General features: G+C 39.6%; 1 protein-coding gene across 3 annotated transcripts; it reads right to left on the bottom strand.

Annotated features, from left to right (window-relative positions):
- Positions 1–1,022: 1,022 nt before the first annotated feature.
- LOC309653999 (uncharacterized protein) lies at positions 1,023–22,103 on the bottom strand. Of its 3 annotated transcripts, none has more exons than XM_082478683.1 (4): positions 18,940–22,103; positions 16,171–16,273; positions 2,750–2,883; positions 1,023–1,979 (listed from the first exon to the last, which is right to left on the bottom strand). In XM_082478683.1, the coding sequence occupies exons 1-4, from the start codon at positions 19,781–19,783 to the stop codon at positions 1,906–1,908; spliced, it is 1,155 nt and encodes a 384-aa protein (XP_082334809.1). In that variant the 5' UTR covers positions 19,784–22,103; the 3' UTR covers positions 1,023–1,905. The 3 variants fall into 3 exon arrangements, 2 of the variants coding, with proteins under 2 accessions (XP_082334809.1, XP_082334810.1); XR_014259711.1 differs by having other exon boundaries at positions 1,893–1,979; positions 2,477–2,883; XM_082478684.1 differs by lacking the exons at positions 1,023–1,979; positions 16,171–16,273 and having other exon boundaries at positions 2,013–2,883.
- Between the last annotated feature and the right edge of the window lie 313 nt (positions 22,104–22,416).

Raw genomic sequence — 22,416 nt, forward strand, 5'->3', positions numbered from 1 at the left:
ATTTTATATATAGTATACACTTACTTTGTGTGATCCAGGCTGGTCAGACCACATGATTACTTTCACTTCTCATATAATTTTTCAGGTCCAACCTCAAATCTTTGATAAGAAGTTATTTTAAAATAAGTTTATTAGCATGTGTGTGCTCTAAATCCAACAGTAGTTATTAGAGATATGGTTTTGCACTAGGTATTCCTCTCTTTTTTGTTCTTGGCCAACCAATTGAAAATTAGCTTTTATTTTCTGGTTGGTTTGCTAGATGTTTACGACTCTAATAAAAGTCTTAAATTTTGTCTCATATCTTAAAACACAATCTGAATTAGCAATGGATATTGTGCTCTACATAGGGGCTGTGATATAAGTATAGTTTCCAACTTCAAAAACATATAACCTAGAAGGGAACACACACAGACACATATGCAGCAATTATGGCAACTGCATTTGTTTACGAAGTGAAATAGTACTGAGATGGATAAAGTGCTAGCAAGCCTTGAACAGCCAAATCAGCTTCAAAAATAGATGTGCAGTTCTTTCAAAATATTTTTAACATTTGTCCAGCTACATGTAGAATATAACTTAGCATAAAAACGGTATGGGTTTTTATTTTAAGTAATTCAGCATTTTGACATCCTCATAATGAAATTAAATCCAGGAGGAGGTTTCTCTCCATGATCTCTTGAAATGGTCCTTGATCATCCACAATATTTCCCATCATCACAAAGGTGGTACCAAGGGCAGGAAACTCCAACATTATTAAAGTTTCATAAAGCCAAGTCAATTTTAAGAATAGAATGACCCCAAACTGATAAAGGTCTTGACAGATAATTTCAAGGGAAGCATAAATTATTTTCTGTTTGTCAGAGGGCAAAAATATTTAGGCTGAGTTAATGAATGGTAGAGTTTTTGAGTGGAGAGTGTCCTTAAAATATTATGTAGATCTGTACTGTCAACAGATGCTAGCCACGTGGCATTATTTATATTTAAACAAATTTAAAAATAAGATTAAAACTTCAGTTCCTCAGTTGCATTTGCCATATTTCAAAGATGTTTATTAGCTCCATGTAGCTATTGAGTACTGCATTGCATGGTACAGATATAGAATATTTTCATTATCACTGAAAAGTCTATTGGGCAATACTAAAATTATACCCAGATATTCACAGAGAAGGCAACCAAGTCTCAAGGAAATAATATAACTTCCCCAAGGTCACACAGCTATGTTTTGAAAGAAAAACAAAATGACACAAAGGAAATAGTAACAGAGGCATTAAAGAAACCCAGGAAGTTTCTGGAGCAGTCAAAGTAGGGTTTAAAAGTGCATACTTAACTGTTGGCAGGGTTGAAGCTCTTGATGGTTGGTAAGATCTACCTGCCTGAATTTGGACATGAGCATTTTATGCAATGAATTAAAAGCAAAAAATCATTTCAGCGAATGGCTGCCAGCTCCATATTTTTAGCCACTGCTGTGCTTCCAGATTATGTTTATCACTTTCATGTACAGGGCTCCACTGTGAAATGTGATGGTTTATCTGACCCCAGAGAAATCAAGAAATCTTGTGGGGGTTATGGCTATATTTGAAAAGGTTGATTTTTAAATGCATCATGCAGACTGGCCCTGTTTTAAAAGGGATTCCTGCCATCAAATAATCAAAATGTAAACTCTCTTCTCACCTTGCAAAAGTCAAAGATACTCCCTGCATTTTTATTATTTCGTTGAAATCCAAATATTATTTTTCCATTCTCTAATTTGTTTTCCTCACAGTGTGATCAACTATTGCCAAGGAAGGAAGGGTTAGATGTATCAATCAAAGTTTGCTAAAGGCCCCCTAGGTAATTGAACCCTCAGGAGAAACAATCGTCATGTATTCTTTTCCTGTTGTTTCAATATCTTCGTAAAGAGTCATTTCAATATGTTTGGTTCTGTAGCAGAGGTACTGTGAAGTGCTTCTGTTCCTCAGAGGTCCAGAAAGCCTGCGAGTCTGTGGGTAAAGGTGGGTAAGGAGAGAGAGGGAAGGAGGCTAGAGAGAGGTTCAGTGCTGAGATAAGGACAGTGTTCTAAAGCCTCCTGGGGGTGAGGCTGGGGTGCACAAACACCCACGACTAATCCAGACAGAAACTGAATAATCAAGGGGACGAGCACTGTGAAGTCATGTGGTCACCTCTCCCTCTAGAAATACACATTGCCCTCAGTAAGCCTCCTCCCGCCCCAGAAGAGCATTAGGAAGGTCTGGAGAGGGGAAGTATTGGCAGAAATGGAAAAAGCAGGTTGAAGGAATTAGCCTGGAGCAGAGAGACCAAGAAACGCAAGCCAGCAGATGGAAGGCAGACTTTTCATGGAAGTCTCCAAGCTCAAGTCAAGTTCTGGGACCACCAAGTACAAGTCAAAGAGTGCTCATTTAACCCCTTTGGGCCCCCACGCGAGTGGAGGAAGACTGGACAGAGAGGGAGAAGGGGCCATTGAAGGTACAGTATTTACTATGGGATTTAACTCCTGAAAGGCCTCCCAGTAGCTTCAGATCTGCTCAAGAATCCTTCATGTCCTGCTGGTTCCCAGTGAGTGGCTCACAGCTTCAAGGCCTCCTCTGCCAGATGGAGAACTATTTCAAGCATCCTGCCTCTATTTTGTACTGTAGCAATGCAGACAGGAAACCTGACCCCATTTTCAGGTTCTAAAGAGAAATTCTAAGTACCTGAAAGACTGAGGAACATGGTGGCTTTTATTTAAGATGTGGAGATAGAGAGCACATACCTGGACTTGGGCCTGCAGCAGCACCAAGGGTTCCCTTTATTTTCTCTCCCGTCTGTGTTTCTCCTTTTCCCTCCACTGGATTAGCCACGGGGACTCCACGTTCTTCATTCTGCGGTCCTGGTACCAAGATTTTCCTGGGAATTACAAAGTTATTCACCTTCTACATTGAGCACTTCTTATTTTTTCCCCAGCAACGTAAGTCATCCTTAAGAGGAGTCAGGGTGCTAGCTCTTAAATATATTTTAGTCATCCTTTTGTACATTAAATGCTCTTTCTTGGAGACTGCTCCTGACATGGTGTTCACCGTGCTCTCAGCTGGCCTTCTGAAGTTCTGCCCTGCCTTCCCCACCAGGTACAGTTCAGGAGCTGCCTACCTCAGGGTGACAGGTTATCTTCTAGTTGCTTTATTCCTTTCCCTCTTACATTTAGAGAACATAATTTGAATACATAAACTTCTCTGTGACCACAGCTTTATTTGCGACCCACAGGTTTTGTTATGGCATATTTTCATTATCATTCAATTAATAAAATTCTAATTCCCATTGCAACTTTATCTTTGACCTACATAATGATCAGAAGTATGTTTTTAATATCCAACTATTTGGTAAAATATTGGTTATATATTTTTTAATTTCTTGCTTATTCGGAGTCTTGTTTTATAACCAGCATATAGTCAGTTTTATAAATGTGCCATGTGCACCTAAAAATTTCTGCGTAATATATATATTCCATCATTGTTGGTGCAGGGTTTTATGTAAATTTAGGCCAGCGTTTTTAATGATGGTATTCAGATCTTCTATCATCTGCTGATTTGTTGTTGTGGTTCTATGTTACTGATCTAGGTAATTTAGATTTTTCTATTTCGACTTAGTTTTTTGGAATTTCCCTTCATATATTGCATTGAAGTTTGGATATATAATATATTCCTTGTAAAGTAACAGTGGGTTTTATTATCCTGCCTTATCGCCAGTGATAATTTTGGCTTTCAAATCTGTGTTAACATTAAAAAAAATCTTCAATTGTATTTATTGTTGTTATGACATAATTTTTGAATCCTTTAATTTACAGTCTGACTATTGTCTCTTTTAAGTGGCATAGAATTAGGTTTTTTGTTTGTTCCAATAATCCTTGTCCTTTGAGTATTTACAGTTAATGTATTTTCTTTTTTTTTAAATAATTTTATTTATTTATTTATTTATTTATTTATGGCTGTGTTGGGTCTTTGTTTCTGTGCGAGGGCTTTCTCTAGTTGTGGCGAGCGGGGGCCACTCTTCATCGCGGTGCGCGGGCCTCTCACTGTCGCGGCCTCTCTTGTTGCGGAGCACAGGCTCCAGACGCGCAGGCTCAGTAGCTGTGGCTCACGGGCCTAGTTGCTCCGTGGCATGTGGGATCTTCCCAGGCCAGGGCTCGAACCCGTGTTCCCTGCATTGGCAGGCGGACTCTCAACCACTGCGCCACCAGGGAAGCCTTAATGTATTTTCTTATAGACCGTTTACTCCTTGTTTACTATTTGTCCCACCTTGTTATGTTCCTTTTGCTCTTCCTTCTTCCTTTTAGATTTCTTCAAATTCCATTTTCCCTTGTATTAGCTTGTGATTTTTACATAAGTAGCAGTTACACATGTACCATGACTTATTAGCTTTTTTACTGCTTCTCAAGCAATGCTGAGATCTTAAATTTCTTTGACTACTTTTTTCCTCTTCCATTTGTTTTTAATGCATTCTAATTTTTGATATATTTTATTATTACTCTTTTGTGCAGTTAGATTTTATTTAGGTTTATCCACTTATTTATCCTGTTATACATAATTCTTTATAAAGTCCTTATTTTCATCTGTGATAACCTTCCTTCTGCCTGCGGGTCTCCCTTTATAATTTAATTCAGTCGGTTCTGATGAGAACATATTTTCTAAATTTTGTTTGTCTGCAAATTTCCTTATTTCATCTTTCCTTCCAAACAACATTTTCTCTGCCTCTAGAATTCCCAATGGGCAGCTCCTCTTTTCTTTAGCACTTAAAAATGTTATTCCATTATTTTCTAGTATCCAATCAGTTTCGTTGAGAAGTAAACTGTAATCTTAATCCTGTTCCTTTGAAAGGAATCTCTCTCTTTTTCCTGGGGCTGCTTTTAAGATGTCATGTTTTTCTTTGTTATTCATGAATTGTACTGTGGTGATCTTAGGTGTGGTTTTCTTTGTATTTATTCTTGTTGCATTTTTTTTTACTGCTTATTGAATGTATGGCTCCATATATTCTTTTTAGTTTTAGAGAACTCTAAGCTGTTATTTCTGAAATATTGTTTTCATCCCAATCTCTCTCTCCTTTTTTCTTTGGACTCTAGTTTACACATATGATAAAAATGTTTCCTGTGGCCCATATGTCTCAAATGCGCTTTTTGTGTACTTTTTATTCTTTTCGTTTCCCATGCTTTAGTCTTAATATTTTTACTACTCTATCTTCCAGTTCACTTACCTCTCTTTACCTGTGTCCAATCCACTACCGAGTTTTAAATTTCGTATAATTTTTATTTCTATCAGTTCAACTTCAATCAGTTCCTAGTTTCTAGTTGTCAAGTTAAATTCTCCACCTTGTCATCTATTTTCTTGAACTTGATAACATTTACCAAAATTTGTATGAACTTTAATGTTTAGGTCATCTATGATTCTGATTCTGTTTTGTTTTTTATTCATTTAATTCTCCTTTTCTTGGTAGTCTTGGTGGTTCTTCAGTGAATGAATACCAGACTCGGGATGTGACAAGTTGTAGAGAATCTGAATGACATTACAGTTGCCCTTTGAACAACCTGGGTTTGAACTGCACAGATCCACTTATACATGGATTTTTTTCCCATAAGTAATACAGTACTACATGATCTGTGGTTGGTTGAATCCTCAGATTCAGAACCACAGATAAGAAGGGCCGACCATAAAGTTATATGTGGATTTTTGACTGCACAGGGAGTCAGCGTCTCTAACCCCTACATTGTTCAAGGGGTCAACTGTATTTTCTTGAGGAGAGAATTTCCTATTCTTAGGTAGGGAGCAGAGGGGACGATCACCTCAGTCACTGGACCAACTTCATACTCATTTTCCTTCTTTATCAGGTTCAATGTAGACGTTGCATCAACCTTCCTAACACACAGACACACACACATATGTACAGACTTCCAATGTCCTAGTTCATATCATTAGTTTTCCACTGGGCCAGAAATCTTTCCTAGGTTCTGAACCCCCGTTTTGTCTCTTCAGCATTATGAGCCAACTAAGTCTTTGCTTTGACTTCAGTTAGCTTTTGTTTGACTTCTTAGCATCTTGCCTTGTCTACCTACTTATACATGGAAACTACTGCAAGGGAACACTGTTGCTGAATCCAGCTCAGTTCTCTGAATCTTTACTCTCTCTGTGATTTTGGTCCTTAAAATTCTAGCTGCCTTGTTTTTTCTCAATTCCAACTCTGGTTTCCTTAGTCCTATGACATTGTCCTAAGATCTACTGGCTTTTCTACCTCTTAGGAGTCACATTTGGTTTCTCAGACTTTTGCTCTTCATCGGTAGTTTCTAAATGACTGGACTAGAAAAGCATGTGCACAATATTGTTCTCACTTCAGTGAGTTTCTTTCTCTATTTTACTCTTCTAGGTCATGGCTACCTCAGTAGCTTTCTAACACTCACAGTCAAATGTTGCTTATGATTTATCTGGCCTTTCTAGTATGTTTTCCTAAGGTAAACTGATATAGTTGGAAACAGAAGTTCGTACCCACCATTTAAAAAATTGTTTTGTCTTTCTATGAATTCTCTTCTTGTCCCATCTTCTGTCACTTTTTCCCACCAAAAATTCCCATTCTCACAGATAGATTATTTTAAGATTAAAAATTATTATTAAGCCAATATGTGAATTTTGAAAGGAATTAATTTTGCTTTGAACAAGAACACAGATTGGTGAATGGAATATGGAAGATTCCTTAAGACCTTTTTCATCTCTAAGAGTAGTATCCAACCATCGGTACCACAGTAAGTTTGTCAACTGTGGAAGGAAAGCAGTCTTTATAACGTCAACATTATTCAATAATCTCAAAAACTGCTTCACTTTCCTGCTCATGCCACCAATTTCCAAATGTTCAATGGGAGCAGAGAATCATGGGATGGGACATGGAGAAATGGCCTGTCATAGTAACTATAAATATTGGAAGAATGAAATTATAAATAAAGAGGGTTTTCTATGAATATATTTGAAGTGTTTGTTCCTAAAGAACTTGTAGAATAAGACTCAGAAGTTTAACATAGAAACACCTCTTGATAAGTATGAAACTCAGTAAAATTTATCTCATAATAGTTTTTTCTTTTGTGTTATGTGATTGTCAGGGTGACACAAAACTATTTTTATCTGGACTTCACAGATCTTCTTATTTTTACTATGGGATCAGTGACCCTACATGTTTGAAAAGTGGCAAAATAGTTAAAATTGGAACATTTCCCCCAAATCCAGGGCATATGACTTACATTTCTGTAGAAGGCAATATTATATTTCTGTCTAGTTCTGGGGTAAACATTTTCATACCTGCCAATCCAATTTGACTAATGTATTGTTTTTACAGTGCATTAGTGGAAATTAAATGGTAAATTCAGTCAAACAGCCATTTCATACATCAGAAAGGAAAATCAATCAACACAACTGTCTGACCGAAATGAATGAAGAGAACAATTCAAGGCAAACAACTGTCCCAGTAGACTTGTATAAATACAGTAGTGGTGTCATGTGCAGAATTAATCTTTCCTCACCCTTAACTGGAGAACACTCTGCCAGCCAATTCAGTCACTCAAATGATACTGAATTATAATATTCCAGTTTCATTTACTCTCAGTTACTGGTGACTGCCCTTCCTTCTCCTTCATCTGTCCATCAGTGGAGAATGTCAGAGCAGGAGAATAGTAATATTGGCATATTGTCATGTACTGTCTTGAATTCCACAGCTTCAAAATTCTTAGGCTAACTCAATGATCTTAAAAGAGTCTGGCGCAGAAAGGATATGTGAATTAAATGGCAGACCACCGGCTGACCCTTCCGGCACTAACAGCCCTTATTCCTGGTTCTAATATATCACAGAATACTCAAGAGGAAGTTTTTGAGTGGTCAGCAGAAATATGGCTCCAAAGCAGGCACATGGAAAAGAAATGTTGTCATCTGTGATCCACTTTAAAGTTGACTTGTCTTTTACTCATAAACCAGATTCAGGGTGAATTCTCTTCTGCTGAATGTTAGAGAATCTGTTGGAGGAGTGTGGCCAATTCTTTTGAATTTTTTTTACTCTCTAACATTTTTTTAAACATTTTTATTGGAGTATAATTGCTTTACAATGGTGACTTGGTTTCTGCTTTATAACAAAGTGAATCAGCTATACATATACATATATCCCCGTATCTCCTCCCTCTTGCATCTCCCTCCCACCCTCCCTACCCCACCCCTCTAGGTGGTCACAAAGCACCGAGCTGATCTCCCTGTGCTATGTGGCTGCTTCCCACTAGTATCTGTTTTATATTTGGTAGTGTATATATGTCCAAGCCACTCTGTCACTTCATCCTAGCTTACCCTTCCACCTCCCCATCTCCTCAAGTCCATTCTCTACGTCTGCATCTTTATTCCTGTCCTGCCCCTAGGTTCTTCAGAACAATTTTTTTTTTTTTTTTTTTTTTTTTAGGTTCCATATATATGTGTTAGCATACGGTATTTGTTTTTCTCTTTCTGACTTACTTCACTCTGTATGACAGACTCTAGGTCCATCCACCTCACTGCAAGTAACTCAATTTCATTTCTTCTTATGGCTGAGGAATATTCCACTGTATATATGTGCCACATCTTCTTTATCATTCATCTGTCGATGGACACTTAGGTTGCTTCCATGTCCTGGCGATTGTAAATAGTGCTGCAATGAACATGGTGGTACATGTCTCTTTTCGAATTATGGTTTTTTTAGGGTATATGCCCAGTAGTGGGATTGCTGGGTCGTACGGTAGTTCTATTTTTCGTTTTTTAAGGAACCTCCATACTGTACTCCATAGTGGCTGTATCAGTGTACATTCCCACCAACAGTGCAAGAGAGTTCCCTTTTCTCCACACCCACTCCAGCATTTATTGTTTATAGATTTTTTGATGATGGCCATTCTGACTGGTCACACAAAGAACTTTGGCATGGTGTTCATCATCTAGCTAATCCTAACATGCAGACATTTATGAGAGTAAAGTCACGTCTTTGCCAGAGTGGGTTGCTTATTTGGGCAACTGGGTCAAATCAAGAAGGGCAAATGTAGGCTGCCAGAGTAAGTAAGGAGAGGAAAAACAAAAAGAATGAGACCTATCATTCATCAGTGATTTTCCCCCCAATATTCTTAGCCTCCACCTATCTCCATCTTACTGGTAACACAGGAACTAGACTGAACAATCAGGTAAAAGGTCTCTACAGAAACTGAGTTAATATAGAACATTAAAAAATAAAACATAAAATTGTAAATTTTCTTCCTAGGGATAATTGAGATGATAGTTCAGTAATAACGTAAGATCAGGTGAAGTCTAAAGAAATTTTAGAAAACCTGGATAAAGTAAGAAAACATCTGTTCGCCGGCATCCGAATGTTCGAGAGACACTGAGACATGTGGGCCAAGTTCTGGAGAGAAGGGAAACACAGACGCAAGCTTGACATTTGGTGCAGCTTTTCTCCTTGGGGCATTTGCTGATTCAACTCATACAGCGTAGGAACTGAAAAGCCAAGGAGTTCAAAAGACTCTAACCACAGAAGCCAAACGGCAAGAGCTCAAGCTAAAAGCAACAACTAATGGAATGACAGGCTACACGTATCCTTAGTCTCACAGGGCTGGGGGAACCATTACATTTAAAGCCTAACAAATATAAGGGTAGTTGGGAATAGGGAGAATCCAAACTTTCACATGGTAATCCCAAAGGGCAACACCCGTAGAGGAAGGACAAGACAGAAATAGAGCAACCTTCACACAGACTGAAAAACAGCTTTGAATGCGCTCAAACTGAGAATGGACTAAGGTTACCAGTCCCTATAGTAACTGTCTGCCATGGGCAAAAGGAAATCTTTTCAAGAGAACGATAACAGCATCCAGAATGTGGAGGTATCTTAATAGTTTCCTAAAATAAGTTAAGCCCAATTTTAATATAAAAAATAATTGGACATACCAGGAAAAAGACTAAATGATTAAAAGCTCAAAAAAAAAAAAAAAAAAGGACAATGTAAATAGACACAGGAGGACAAGAGTTAGTAGGCGGTTAAAAAACAAAACAAAACAAAACAACTATGATTAAACAAAGAAAATAGACACATGGCAAATAAGCATATGAAAAGATGCTACACATTCCATGTCATCAGGGAATTTTCAATTAGAACAATAGTGAGATACCACTACACACCTATTCAAATGGCTAAAATCCAAATACTGAAATCCCAAAGTTGTTGACGATGCAGAACAACTGGAATTCTCATTTGTTGCTAGCAGGATACTTGGCAGTTTCTTACAGAACTAAACATACTTCTACCATACAGTGATCTAGTAATCATGCTCTTTGGTATTTACCCATAGGAACTGAAAAGTTATGTCCGCATAAAAACCTGCACATGGATGTTTATAACAGTTTCTTTCATAATTGCCAAAACTTGAAATCAACCAAGGTGTTTTTCAATAGGTGAATGGATAAACAAACTATGGTATATCCATACAAAGGAATAGCATTCAGTGCTAAAAAGAAAAGGCTATGAAGCCATGAAAAGACATGGAAGAAGCTTAAATGCATATTGCTAAGTGAAAAAAAGCCAATCTGCAAAGGCTTACGTGCATATGATTGCTGTATGAAATTTAGGAAAAGGCAAAAGTGTGGAGACAGTCAAAAGATCAGTGGTTGCCAGAGGTTGTGGGGAGGGAGAAAAGGATGGGTGAAGCCCGGAATTTTAAAGGCAGAGAAACTCCTGTGTATGGTTCTGTAATGGTGGATACAGGTTATTGCACGTTTGTCAAAAATCATAAAATGTACAAAACAAAGAGTGAGGTCTAAAGTAAAGCATGGACATTAGTTAGTAATAATGTATCAATATTGGTTCATTAACTATAACAAATGTATTACGCTAATGTAAGATGTTAATAATCGGGGAAACTGGGTTGAGAGGTAAGGAAGTATGAGAACTCTGTCCTTTCTGCTTAATTTTTCTGTAAACCAGAAACTGCTCCGAAATAGTCTGTTAATTTAAAAAACAAATCTAGACCTGCATACAAAACTTGCACGTAAACCCAACCACAGCAGCATTATTCATACGAGCCCCAAAGTGGAAGTAACCCAAATGGCCATTTACTGTGAATGGATAAATGAAACATAGTAATATCCACACCATGGACTATTATTATTCAGCCATAAAAAGAAATCAAGTACTGATACATGCTACAACATGCATGAACTTTGAAAACATGCTAAGTAATCGTATGATTCCATTTGTATGCAATGTCCAGTCTAGACAAATCTGTAGAGACAAAGGATATTAGTGGCTGCCTAGGGTTTGGAGATATGGGGGAGTGAGTGACTTATAATAGATTCTTTTTCTTTTGGGGGGTGGATGAAAGTTCTAAAATTGATGGTGGTGGTAGATGCATAAGACATTAAACTGTACACTTTAAATAATATGGAAAGTAAATTATATATCAATGAAACTATTATTTAAAATTATGATTAATGTATTAAAAAAAGGACAACATATACAATTTAAGCAAAAAGTATTTGTGAAATGCAACCAAAAGAAACTTCTAGAATTAAAAAAGCTGAAATTAAGCACTCAGAAGATCGGTTGAACAGTACCTTAGTCAAACAAAAGAAAGGATTACAAATGTCAGTTAAAAAATAACTACACTAAAATTTGGAGGGAAAATGATGGAAAACAGAGAAATAAGTACTTAGGACATATAGAGTATACACAAAACACTGTGTCTAGCCAACCCCAAGTCACACAGCCTAGGGAGGAGACACACAGCCTACCTGAATCACAAGGACTCCTCCAAAGGAAAAATGAGGTTCTGATGCCAGAAGTGGAAGGAATGAATTACAAAGAAAAAGAACAATGGTAAACTATAATCTAGATATACATTGGTAAATACACAGGTTCCCTGGGGTTGTGATCTGGTACAAACAATAAAAAAAAAAGATAAGACTCATAGTAGAGGCTGCTAGATTCTGCTGAGGAAAATGTCCAGGGAGGGAAGAGTTGATTTATTTCCTTGTTTTTTTAGAGTCCACATATAAGTGACATCATGCACTATTTGTCTTTGTCTTATTTCCCTTAGCATAGTGTCCTCCAGTTTTATCCATGTTGACTTAAATGACAGGATTTTCTTCTTTTTTAAGGTTGAATAATATTCCATTGTATATATATACCATATTTCCTTTATCCATTAATCTACTATGGACACTTAGGTTGTTTCCATACCTTGGCTCTTGTGAATAATGCTACAGTGAATGTGGGAGTACAGATATCTCTTCAAAAATGATGATGTTTCCTTTGGATATACACTCAGAAGTGGGAGGGAGGAAGAACTTACGACACAAATCGACCATGTGTAAAAGATGTAGGAATGAAAAACTCTGAACACCTAGGAAGAGTGTGGAGTATTTGGAAAGGTCACTGTTCAAGGTCATACATAGTTTAAAATTATGACATTTCAGTGAGCCTGTGTGCATGAAGGCTTGCTTATATTTCGGGATTTGAATACAGTGCAAAGAAGTGCTGCTAAATTTTCGATCAACATCAAAAAAAGGGTGGAAATGTTTTTTTCTTTTATTATGAAACTGGAGGAAAGGCAAGCCTAGAATTCTAGGCCCACTAGAATTTTCCCTGATGATAGTGGTAATTTAGAAGAAGAAGGATCCAAGGCCATAGAACAACTTTGAAAGCAAAATAAGGCTGCTGAGTCTTCACCCAGTGTATGAGATTAAGTTCTAATGGCATATGATGAAGTGGGCGTGACACAGCTGGCAGAGCTGGTTGAGTTGTTGAAAATGGCTCTTGAAGCTACAGGCATTGGACAGTAGACGTAGAAGAAGAAAAAGGTAAATCCAAAAGAGTGGAAGGACAAAATTAATCAAGAGAAAAGTCAAAAATAGAGAAGAAAAGCAGTAAACTTGGCAAATAAAACCAAAAGCTTGTTCTTTAGAAAGACCAATAAAATAAGCAATATTTGGCAAATATGATCGAGATGGGACTAGCTATAACACAGACAGAATTTTTTTTTTTTAATTACGAAAGAATACTATGGTAGCTTTATACCAACACATTTGAAAATCTGGACAAAATGGCTGATTACTGATTAGTTATATGCAGCCATTATTTACTCCTGTTTTGAGTAGAGAATACAAGTAGCTTTATGAAATTAGAAAATATAATCAAAGATATACACCTTAGAAAGACATCAGTTATTTTCCAATGTATTAAAAAATTAGAAGAGTCCTAATACAAAAATCAGATATGGAAAATTTACCCAAAAAGTAACTAGAAGCACATTTCTTTGAAGATCTTAAGTTCTAAGTAATATTAGCAAATAGATTCCAGCAACATATTTTTAAAAAGTCATTATGATCAAGAGGGATTTATCACCATAAAGCAGATTTTTTCAAGTAGGATAAAGTTGGAATGAGGAAAGAAATGTCCATATCCAATATCAAAACACACTCCAAATTTCAGTAGTTTAAAAGACTCTAATACGCTGTAACAGTACATCAGTAGATTATTAAAGCAGAATAGGAACCCATGTATATGTGAGAAATAAAATATAGGGTAAATAAAGTACAGGCTGTCTTCACTGTGGAGCTATAAAAATGATCACAGAAGCTGAACTGTGCAAAGTTGATCTCAGTGATTGATGGGGAAAATATTATTGTTCTATGACCTTAAAATCTTTCTGACAAAAACACTAGAAACTTTCTTGTTTGTTATAAAGTTATAGATAGACTTAAAAAAATTAGTAAATCTTGTATTTAGTTAATACAGTGCAACCTAAAACATTAGAAGTATTGAAAATTAACATGTTTTATTCCACTGTAAAAAACTTATGAGACTTCTAGTTTTGAGTCCAGCAAGGAAGGAGCTTGGAAGTTGCCACTCTGTCCTAACAGGTAAATATCTGGACACACTGAAAAATCAACAATTCTTCTTAGATTCATTAGAGAAGTGAGGTCACAGGAAAAATCACCGTGCCCAAAACTGGAGAGGCAGATGGCAGATACAGAGAATAACAACTTACCGGAACAGAAACCCAAGAGCAGAAATCTCTGTGGAAAGCAATGGTGAGGTAGGAAAACCTGAACTATATTTGAAGGATTGCTGGAGGCTTGTGTGGAAAAGTCTGTGAGGTAAAAACTCCAGGGAAGCCCCTATCCTTTTGCGACTTTTGTCTCTTGAGCTCTACCAGGTTGTGACTACCAGGTGAAGGTCAAAGGAAAATCCCCTTGGAATTCTGGCAGAGGGAGGGTGAAAGGAGCAATTTTGAAATACACCAGAGCATTCTGCTGTTCTTCATAAGGCCTGCCCTCAGGAGAAACTGTTTTACCAGAGGCCTAACCTATGGGGTTTTGTCAGAGCCTAACTGACCTGGGAGAAGGGAAATATCCTACCGTGAGCCCTGCCGGCCACTGTGTTTCACCTAAGGTGAGGGAAAATACTGAGAGGCACTTGTGACATTCATAGCTGAGGAGCACATGCTCATTATAAGACTGAGACCTAATCATAAGACTATGCAATGCTTCTATAACACCACATCTCTAAAGGACTATGTACTGCAGTGAATTTCACCAGTGCATCGTGTCTGGATTTTCAAGGAAGAGAAAAGTGAATCATATAAAATGCTTGATTAAACCGAGAAATGGCAGAAAAAGAGTGGAATGTAAAAAAGGAACAAAGAACACTGGCAATAAATATGAAACAGTAACAAATATGGTAGGTATTAATCCAATGATATCAATAATCATTTTAAATACCAATGGTATAAATACACCAGTTAAAAGACAGAGATGGTCACAGAGGATCGATAAACAAGATCCAAATAGAAGAAATCTACTTTAAATATGAAGGCACATATAGCTTAAAAGTAAAGGGTTGGGGAAAGCTACATCATGCTAACACTAATTAAAAGAAAGTTTGAGAAGCTGTATCAATCTTAGACAAAGCAGAGTTAAGAGCAAAGAAAATGATCAGACAAAGAGGGACATTCCATAATGATAAAGGGGTCAATTCTCCAAGAAGACATAACAATTCTTCATGTTTATGTGCCTAACAACAAAGCATCAAAATTCGTGAGACAACAACTGATAGAACTGCAAGGAGAAAGAGATAAATCCACTCTCATAGCTGGAGATTTCTACACCGCTTTATCATAAATGGACAAATCCATCAGGGAGAAAATCAGTACAGACATAGCTGAATTCAGCAACACCATCGACCAAATGGATACAATAAACATCTACAGACTACTTGAACAACAGCAGAATACACATTGTCTCAAGCTCACATGAAGTACACACGAAGACAAACCACATTCTAGGCCATAAAACACACTCTAACAAATTTAAAATGTCAGAAATCATATAAAGTCTGTTCTCAGACTGCAGCGAGGTCAAACTGGAAGTCAAGAACAAAAACAAAGCTGGAAAATTCCAAAATACTTGAAGATTAAACGGTTCAATTCTAAGCAATACATGGACCTTGCTGTCTGTATGTGAACTGAATAACATGCACAGTGACCAATCACCTACAGACTTTGAAAGAAGGGACCTGATTGTTCACTGACCATGATACACATCTGTCATATCCCGGGTGATTTGTGGAGTTAAGAACTAGCTGTGAAGTGTGTACTTTATGCCCTTCCTCACAGTTAATATGGCAGTAACTGAAATTTGATGGTTTTGTTGTGGTCCTGGGATTATTTAACTAAATCATGGTAACTGAAATTCATGCATGGGCAAACTGTTCAGAGCGAGGACTGCATGTGTAGCATACATTGGGTAATATTCCATCGCAAGAAACAAATACCTAGAAGAATGTAAGATAGGATGAGAAATCATACTCTTGTTATGAGAAAGTCTGTCCCTAAGCAGAACATGAAACTGAGATATCATAAAGAAAAAGGCGAGTTGATTTGACTTGATAAAAATTAAAGAATTCTGCACAGCAAAAGGCAACCCAAACATAAAGATAACTGACAAACTGGGAAACAAGATATAAATATTTGACCATGGATTTGGCCAACAATTCCTTTTCTTCACAATAGTATGAGGAGGGAAAATCTCAGTGAGTCAAACCTCATGAATCAATAGATGAGAGGTTAGACTAAAGTTCTCATATGGTGTGGATTTAATTTTATGGAATGCAACTTACCTTCCAACAGAAAATGTGAGTACTACCAGTCTTATGAAGATCCTTGGCAATGCAAGTAGAGAAACCTTGAGTAACTGTGTGATAGATGAATCTCTTTCCTGTTCTATAAGAGGAGGAGAACAATTAACAGAATGTCTATTTCTCCAGGGCAGAATTCCAATATTGCCTCTGTACCACTGAGCCTTGTAAAACATCGAAGCGGACAGTCTTTAGCAAATCACTCTTAAAGAGTCAAGAGGGAAAGAAATGGAAAGGCTAATGAACTTGCCAATGACCTATGTAGCCCTGACTGCTGAAAACAGCGATGATGGGAAATATGTGATGCCACGTATGTGAAACTTGAAGAGCACAGAGATTCAAATGGAGTAGAGTAGGGAAGAGTGCCTCTGATAACCCACCCAAGTTGAATTATTTATAGTCTCAACTGGGAAATGTTGATTAAGAAATGAGAGGAAACAGGCAAGAGCGGCCCCTGAAATTGTGCCTAAATACCTCCAATATTCCTAAGGAATCCTGCAGACAACTGTGTCAGAGCAGAGCTGACAAAGGGAGTATACAGTAAGCGCAGAGGTCATGGCCTTGTCAGCCAGCATACGGAGAGCATTACTGATCCTCAGCAAATCATTACTGATCCTCAGGAAAATGTACTGTGACTGGGTCTAAAACCTGACTGGAATTTTCCATAGATCTGTGATATTGGAGATGGGTTTGCAGCTGCACTTGCCAAATCACCTTTGCAAAGCACAGTAGGCCACAGCCAGAGGAGCAAAGGCTGCTCTGCTCTTTCTCAAGCAGAAAAGGATTTTAGAAGTGCCCACTTCTGTCCCACAAAGGATGGGGATAGCAGATTACGAATTAGTGATTAGCACAATATCTGTGATCCCTCGGCTAATTTCCGTCTCGAAGCTGGGATATAAAGACTCAGGGGTTGGGTGATGAGCCACAAGCCATCTGAACAGGTGCTTAATCAGGACTGGATAGGATGAATTCAGGCCTGGGCATCTGGCATCTGGTTCCAGCCCTTTTCCTGGCAGTTAACCTTTAGACATGTCCCTGACACCTTTGCATCTGTAGCTTTTCGTTGTTGTTGTTTGGTTGTTTAAATATGTAAAATGGTGATAACACTACTTGGTGGCATATTCTATTTTAAAAAACCTTCCATTACTCCATGCACATCAAACAGTAAATGCGTTCTCTTAGTAAACCTGCATAACAATTTTCTGAACTCTTGTGCTCTGGGCAAGACTTATGAATACACCAGGCAAATAAAGTGAAAGGTGAGACAGTACATAGTGTTGTATTCAATTGGGTCTTGATACCCAAGTGTGACTCTTCACCAAGGATTATGCAGTAGTTCAGGACACAGATTAAAGTTGTTTATAGAGTGTGTCCTAAAGTCTCACTGGCAGAATTTAAATCTCTACTCTGGAAATTGTAAACCTGAGACAAATTGCTTCCCTCAACTTCATTTCCTGCATCTGAGAAAGATAATAGTATCTACCTTGTAGTAGACTGAATAATACCATTGCCCCCAAATGTCCACATTCTAATCCCCAGAACCTGTGAATGTCACCTTAAATGGCAGAAGGGACTTTGCCAGTGGGATGAAAGTAAGGGTTTTGAGATGGGGAGATTCTCCTGGACTACCTGGATGGACCCAAATGTAACCACTGGTATTCTCATAAGAGAGAGGCAGAGGGAATTTTTACTCCAAAGAGAATGTGATGATGAAGTTGGGGTTGGATTGATGTGGCCAGAAGTCAAGGAATGCTGGCAAGGAAACAGATTCTCCCTTGGAGCCTCTAGAAGGAGGATGGACGGCCTTGTCAACTCCTCGTTCCAGCCCAGGGAAACTGGTTTTGGACCTCTCTCTTCCAGAACCATAAGAAAATAAGTGTGTTTTGTTTTAAGCAAGCACATTCGTAGTAATTTGTTAGAGCAGCCATAGGAAACTACTGCGTACCTCATAGGAACTATTTCTCCAATTAAAATGTGTGACTGGAAACACACTTGGTGGCATGTGTGACACATGGTAGGTACGCTGCTGTAGGTCGTTCTCGGAAACTGAAGCCTTGGTTTTGAGGGATCATCAAAACCAGTACAGTGGTTGCCATGTTTCTCCTTGTTCATCCTGGTGACAAACCTGGTAGAGAGAGCTCCATCCTTTCCCACAGGATGCCCACCCCAGTACTTAGAGGGAAGAGGTTATGTCTCACTTAAGGCACCTTCCTCTTTTCCTTTCTACTTTTTTTTTCATTCATCTTCATCCAACTGGCCTTTCTAAATTTTAAAGAAAACAAGACCATTTCTCGATGGATTCAGATACTACCCCAAGTTAATATTCCAACCAAGTTCTTGTTCTTCCGGGTCTCATCACCAGAAATTTCTGAGCCTAAATCCTCTCTAGTTTCTAGGATCACCCATTTTCTCATTTCTCCCTTCTCTAGTTCAGAGTCTTGTCAGTTTAGTCCTTTCCCTAACCACAACTTATAATAAGGCGACACAGCAAAGTGATGAAAGTCTGGACGGTCTGGTTTTAGTCCTGGGTTTTTGCCACCTACTCACTGTGTGGCATTAGGCAAGCTATTCAACCTCTCTGGGCCTCAGTTTCCCCCCAAAAAGGTGAATATTACGTACCTATAGGGTTGCCATTATGAGTATTAAGTGAGTTAATATTTGCTAAGCACTTAGAAGAGTACTTGTTGTAGTCTAAGCACTACAGTTGTGCTTGTTAATAATAGTAATTGCAATTCCAAGCGTAAAACTTACTCAGCTTTCTGTCATAACTTTGAAAGGTTGGTCTATCTTTTGGCCGGCGTTGCAGGTAACTGAGTCGAGGCACGGGCTGAGGCATTGCTACCACTGGGTGGTGTGTTCCCAGAACTTGGAACAGCGGTGTGAAATGGGTAGTGGTTTTACTTGGAGACGGGGCAGACTGGACAATGACAGCCCGGGAAGGAGGTGTGGTGTCCATAGCTTCGGGGTCAGAGGTGCCGCCTGCTGAATGACCAATGGCAGCCGAAGCCGTAAATGGGGGGCTGGGGAAAACGGGGGCAGAATGGACAATGACGGCCCGGGAAGGAGGTGTGGTGTCCATAGCTTCGGGGTCAGAGGTGCTGCCTGCTGAATGACCAATGGCAGCCGAAGCCGTAAATGGGGGGCTGGGGAAAACGGGGGCAGAATGGACAGTGACGGCCCGGGAAGGAGGTGTGGTGTCCATAGCTTCGGGGTCAGAGGTGCCGCCTGCTGAATGACCAATGGCAGCCGAAGCCGTAAATGGGGGGCTGGGGAAAACAGGGGCAGAATGGACAGTGATGGCCCGGGAAGGAGGTGTGGTGTCCATAGCTTCGGGGTCAGAGGTGCTGCCTGCTGAATGACCAATGGCAGCCGAAGCCGTAAATGGGGGGCTGGGGAAAACGGGGGCAGAATGGACAATGCCGGCCTGGGAAGGAGGTGTGGTGTCCATAGCTTCCATATCAGAGCTGCTGCCTGCCTGATCTGAGAAAAGAGAGTGAAAGTGGGAGAGCTTCTCCCTAGCTTCTAAGTCTTCTCGAGGTCTAGCACGCACTGGACAGCTCAGCCTGGTGCTGTGACATTCCATTGTACGTGTCATAGAGCAAGGGCAGGCGGGGGCGGGGGTGGGGCGGGGGCCACAGGCAAGCCCAGCCCATGGAGGAACCCGGCCCAAGGGCAAAGAGCCCGAACCCTTCTGGATTTTCTAGCGGCTGGGACTTCTCGCTGTGGGTGGCAGGTGTTTGGCACCGGATGGGCCACCATGCGGAGACTGTTGGGGACTCTGGAAGCCTTCTCCTCCAGAGCTCACCCTGCCTGGGCACCAGCTCTGCAGGTGTTGCGTTTAATGTTGTCCCAGAGGTCTCTTAGGCTGTCTTCATTTCTTTTCATTCTTTTTTCTTTAGTCTGTTCCACAGCAGTGAATTCCACCGTTCGGTCTTCCAGGTCACTTATCCGTTCTTCTGCCTCCGTTATTCTGCTATTGATTCCTTCTAATGTAGTTTTCATTTCAGTTATTGTATTGGTCATCTCTGTTTGTTCTTTAATTCTTCTAGGTCTTTGTTAATCATTTCTTGCATCTTCTCAATCTTTGCCTCCATTCCTTTTCCGAGGTCCTGGATCATCTTCACTATCATTATTCTGAATTCTTTTTCTGGAAGGTTGCCTATCTCCACTTCATTGAGTTGTTTTTCTGGGGTTTTATCTTGTTCCTTCATCTGGTAGGTAGCCCTCTGCCTTTTCATCTTGTCTGTCTTTCTGTAAATGTGGTTTTTGTTCCACAGGCTGCAGGATTGTAGTTTTCCTTGCTTCTGCTGTCTGCCCTCTGGTGGTTGAGGCTATCTAAGAGGCTTGATGGGAGGCTCTGATGGTGGGTAGAGCTGACTGTTGCTGTGGTGGTCAGAGCTCAGTAAAACTTTAATCCACTTGACTGTTGATGGGTGGGGCTGGGTTCCCTCCCTGTTGGTTGTTTTGCCTGAGGCAACCCAACACTGGAGCCTACCTGGGCTCTTTGGTGGGGCTAATGGCAGACTCTGGGAGGGCTCACGCCAAGGAGTACTTCCCAGAACCTCCGCTGCCAGTGTCCTTGTCCCCACGGTGAAACAGAGCCAGCCCCCGCCTCTGCAGGAGACCCTCCAACACTAGCAGGTAGGTCTGGTTCAGCCTCCCCCAGGGTCACTGCTCCTTCCCCCGGGACCCGATGTGCACACTATTCCGTGTGCGCCCTCCAAGAGTGGGGTCTCTGTTTCCCCCAGTCCTGTTGAAGTCCTGCAATCAGTTCCCACTAGGCTTCAAAGTCTGATTCTCTATGAATTCCTCCTCCCGTTGCCGGACCCCCCAGGCTGGGAAGCCTGACGTGGGGCTCAGAACCTCCACTCCAGTGGGTGGACTTCTGTGGTATAAGTGTTCGCCAGTCTGTGAGTCACCCACCCAGCAGTTATGGGATTTGATTTTATTGTGATTGCGCCCCCTCCTACCGTCTCATTGTGGCTTCTCCTTTGTCTTTGGATGTGGGGTATCTTTTTTGGTGAGTTTCAGTGTCTTCCTGTCGATGATTGTCCAGCAGCCAGTTGTGATTCTGGTGCTCTCGAAGAGGGAGTGAGAGCACGTCCTTCTACTCCACCATCTTGGTTAATCTTCCCTATAACAGCCAGAATGTCTCTGGATGAAAACAGAATAAAATTAAAGCCATATTTTTCACCTCCTCATTCCTCTAGTGGCTTCCTTTCATCTTCGTTACTCTCTCAGTCCAAACCTGGTCAGTCTGATTCTCGCTTTCTGACCACTCTCACTATCTTTTGAAGCACAGAACCGTGAATCCACTCTTCCGATAAATCTAAGATTCATGACATCTTCTGCACTCATAACTGAATTTCTAGACATCTCATTCCTGGGATAAGTTCCATCATTCCAGTTGCGTATAGGAATTCAAGACAACGTTAGTATACAATGTTCTGTTACATATCTTTGTTTTAGGACAAGCATACTGACCTTGAGGTGAGACTGAAGGAAACAACAAATCCAGGAAGAAAGTGTGAAAGAGAACGTTAGAAAAAACTTAGTGAGGGCGATATTCAGAAATAATATTATTCACAGACATAGACAAAATATAAAGCACAGGATTAGAGAAGGGAAAGGAGTCACACAGATTCTGCACTGGCAACAAAAATTAGTAATTTCAGATTTTCAACAAGTGTATTTTCATATTAGATTACACCACTGTACCTTAATGTAAGTTTCTAAAAGAACAAATTTTGTCTAAAATTTACCATTTCCTAGGGCAGGAAAAAAAAGTAGTTTCTTAAACACAAAGGAAAAGAAAAGAAGGCTAGCTGCTCCCCTTCTCGTTTAAGTAGCTAACTGTGATCCTACAACGTCAGTCAGCTTAGTTCTATACACACCCATCTTAGAACTGACAACTCCTTTACCCACCCCGGTCCATGTCTTAGACCCAAGTTATCCAGGAGCAAAAGCAGAAAAACACTGACAGCTTCAGTTATTCTGTAGAAAACAGAACTCTAATTCATTTGGAAAATTTTGAAATAATTTTCTCAAATGTGAAAATAATGTTTTCCTAATTACACCCATTATTTCTCATTCCAAATCTATCAAATCCACCCCCAAAGGCGCAATCTAAAAGCAATAATGAAGAATATATGGCTCTATAAACATCAATTCATTTCCAACACTGCTCAGCAGAAAGAGATGCAAAGTAGCCATGCTTCATATTCCTAC

Source organism: Balaenoptera physalus (assembly GCF_965194825.1).
Source record: "Balaenoptera physalus genome assembly, contig: HAP1_SCAFFOLD_1619, whole genome shotgun sequence".
NCBI lineage: Eukaryota > Metazoa > Chordata > Mammalia > Artiodactyla > Balaenopteridae > Balaenoptera > Balaenoptera physalus.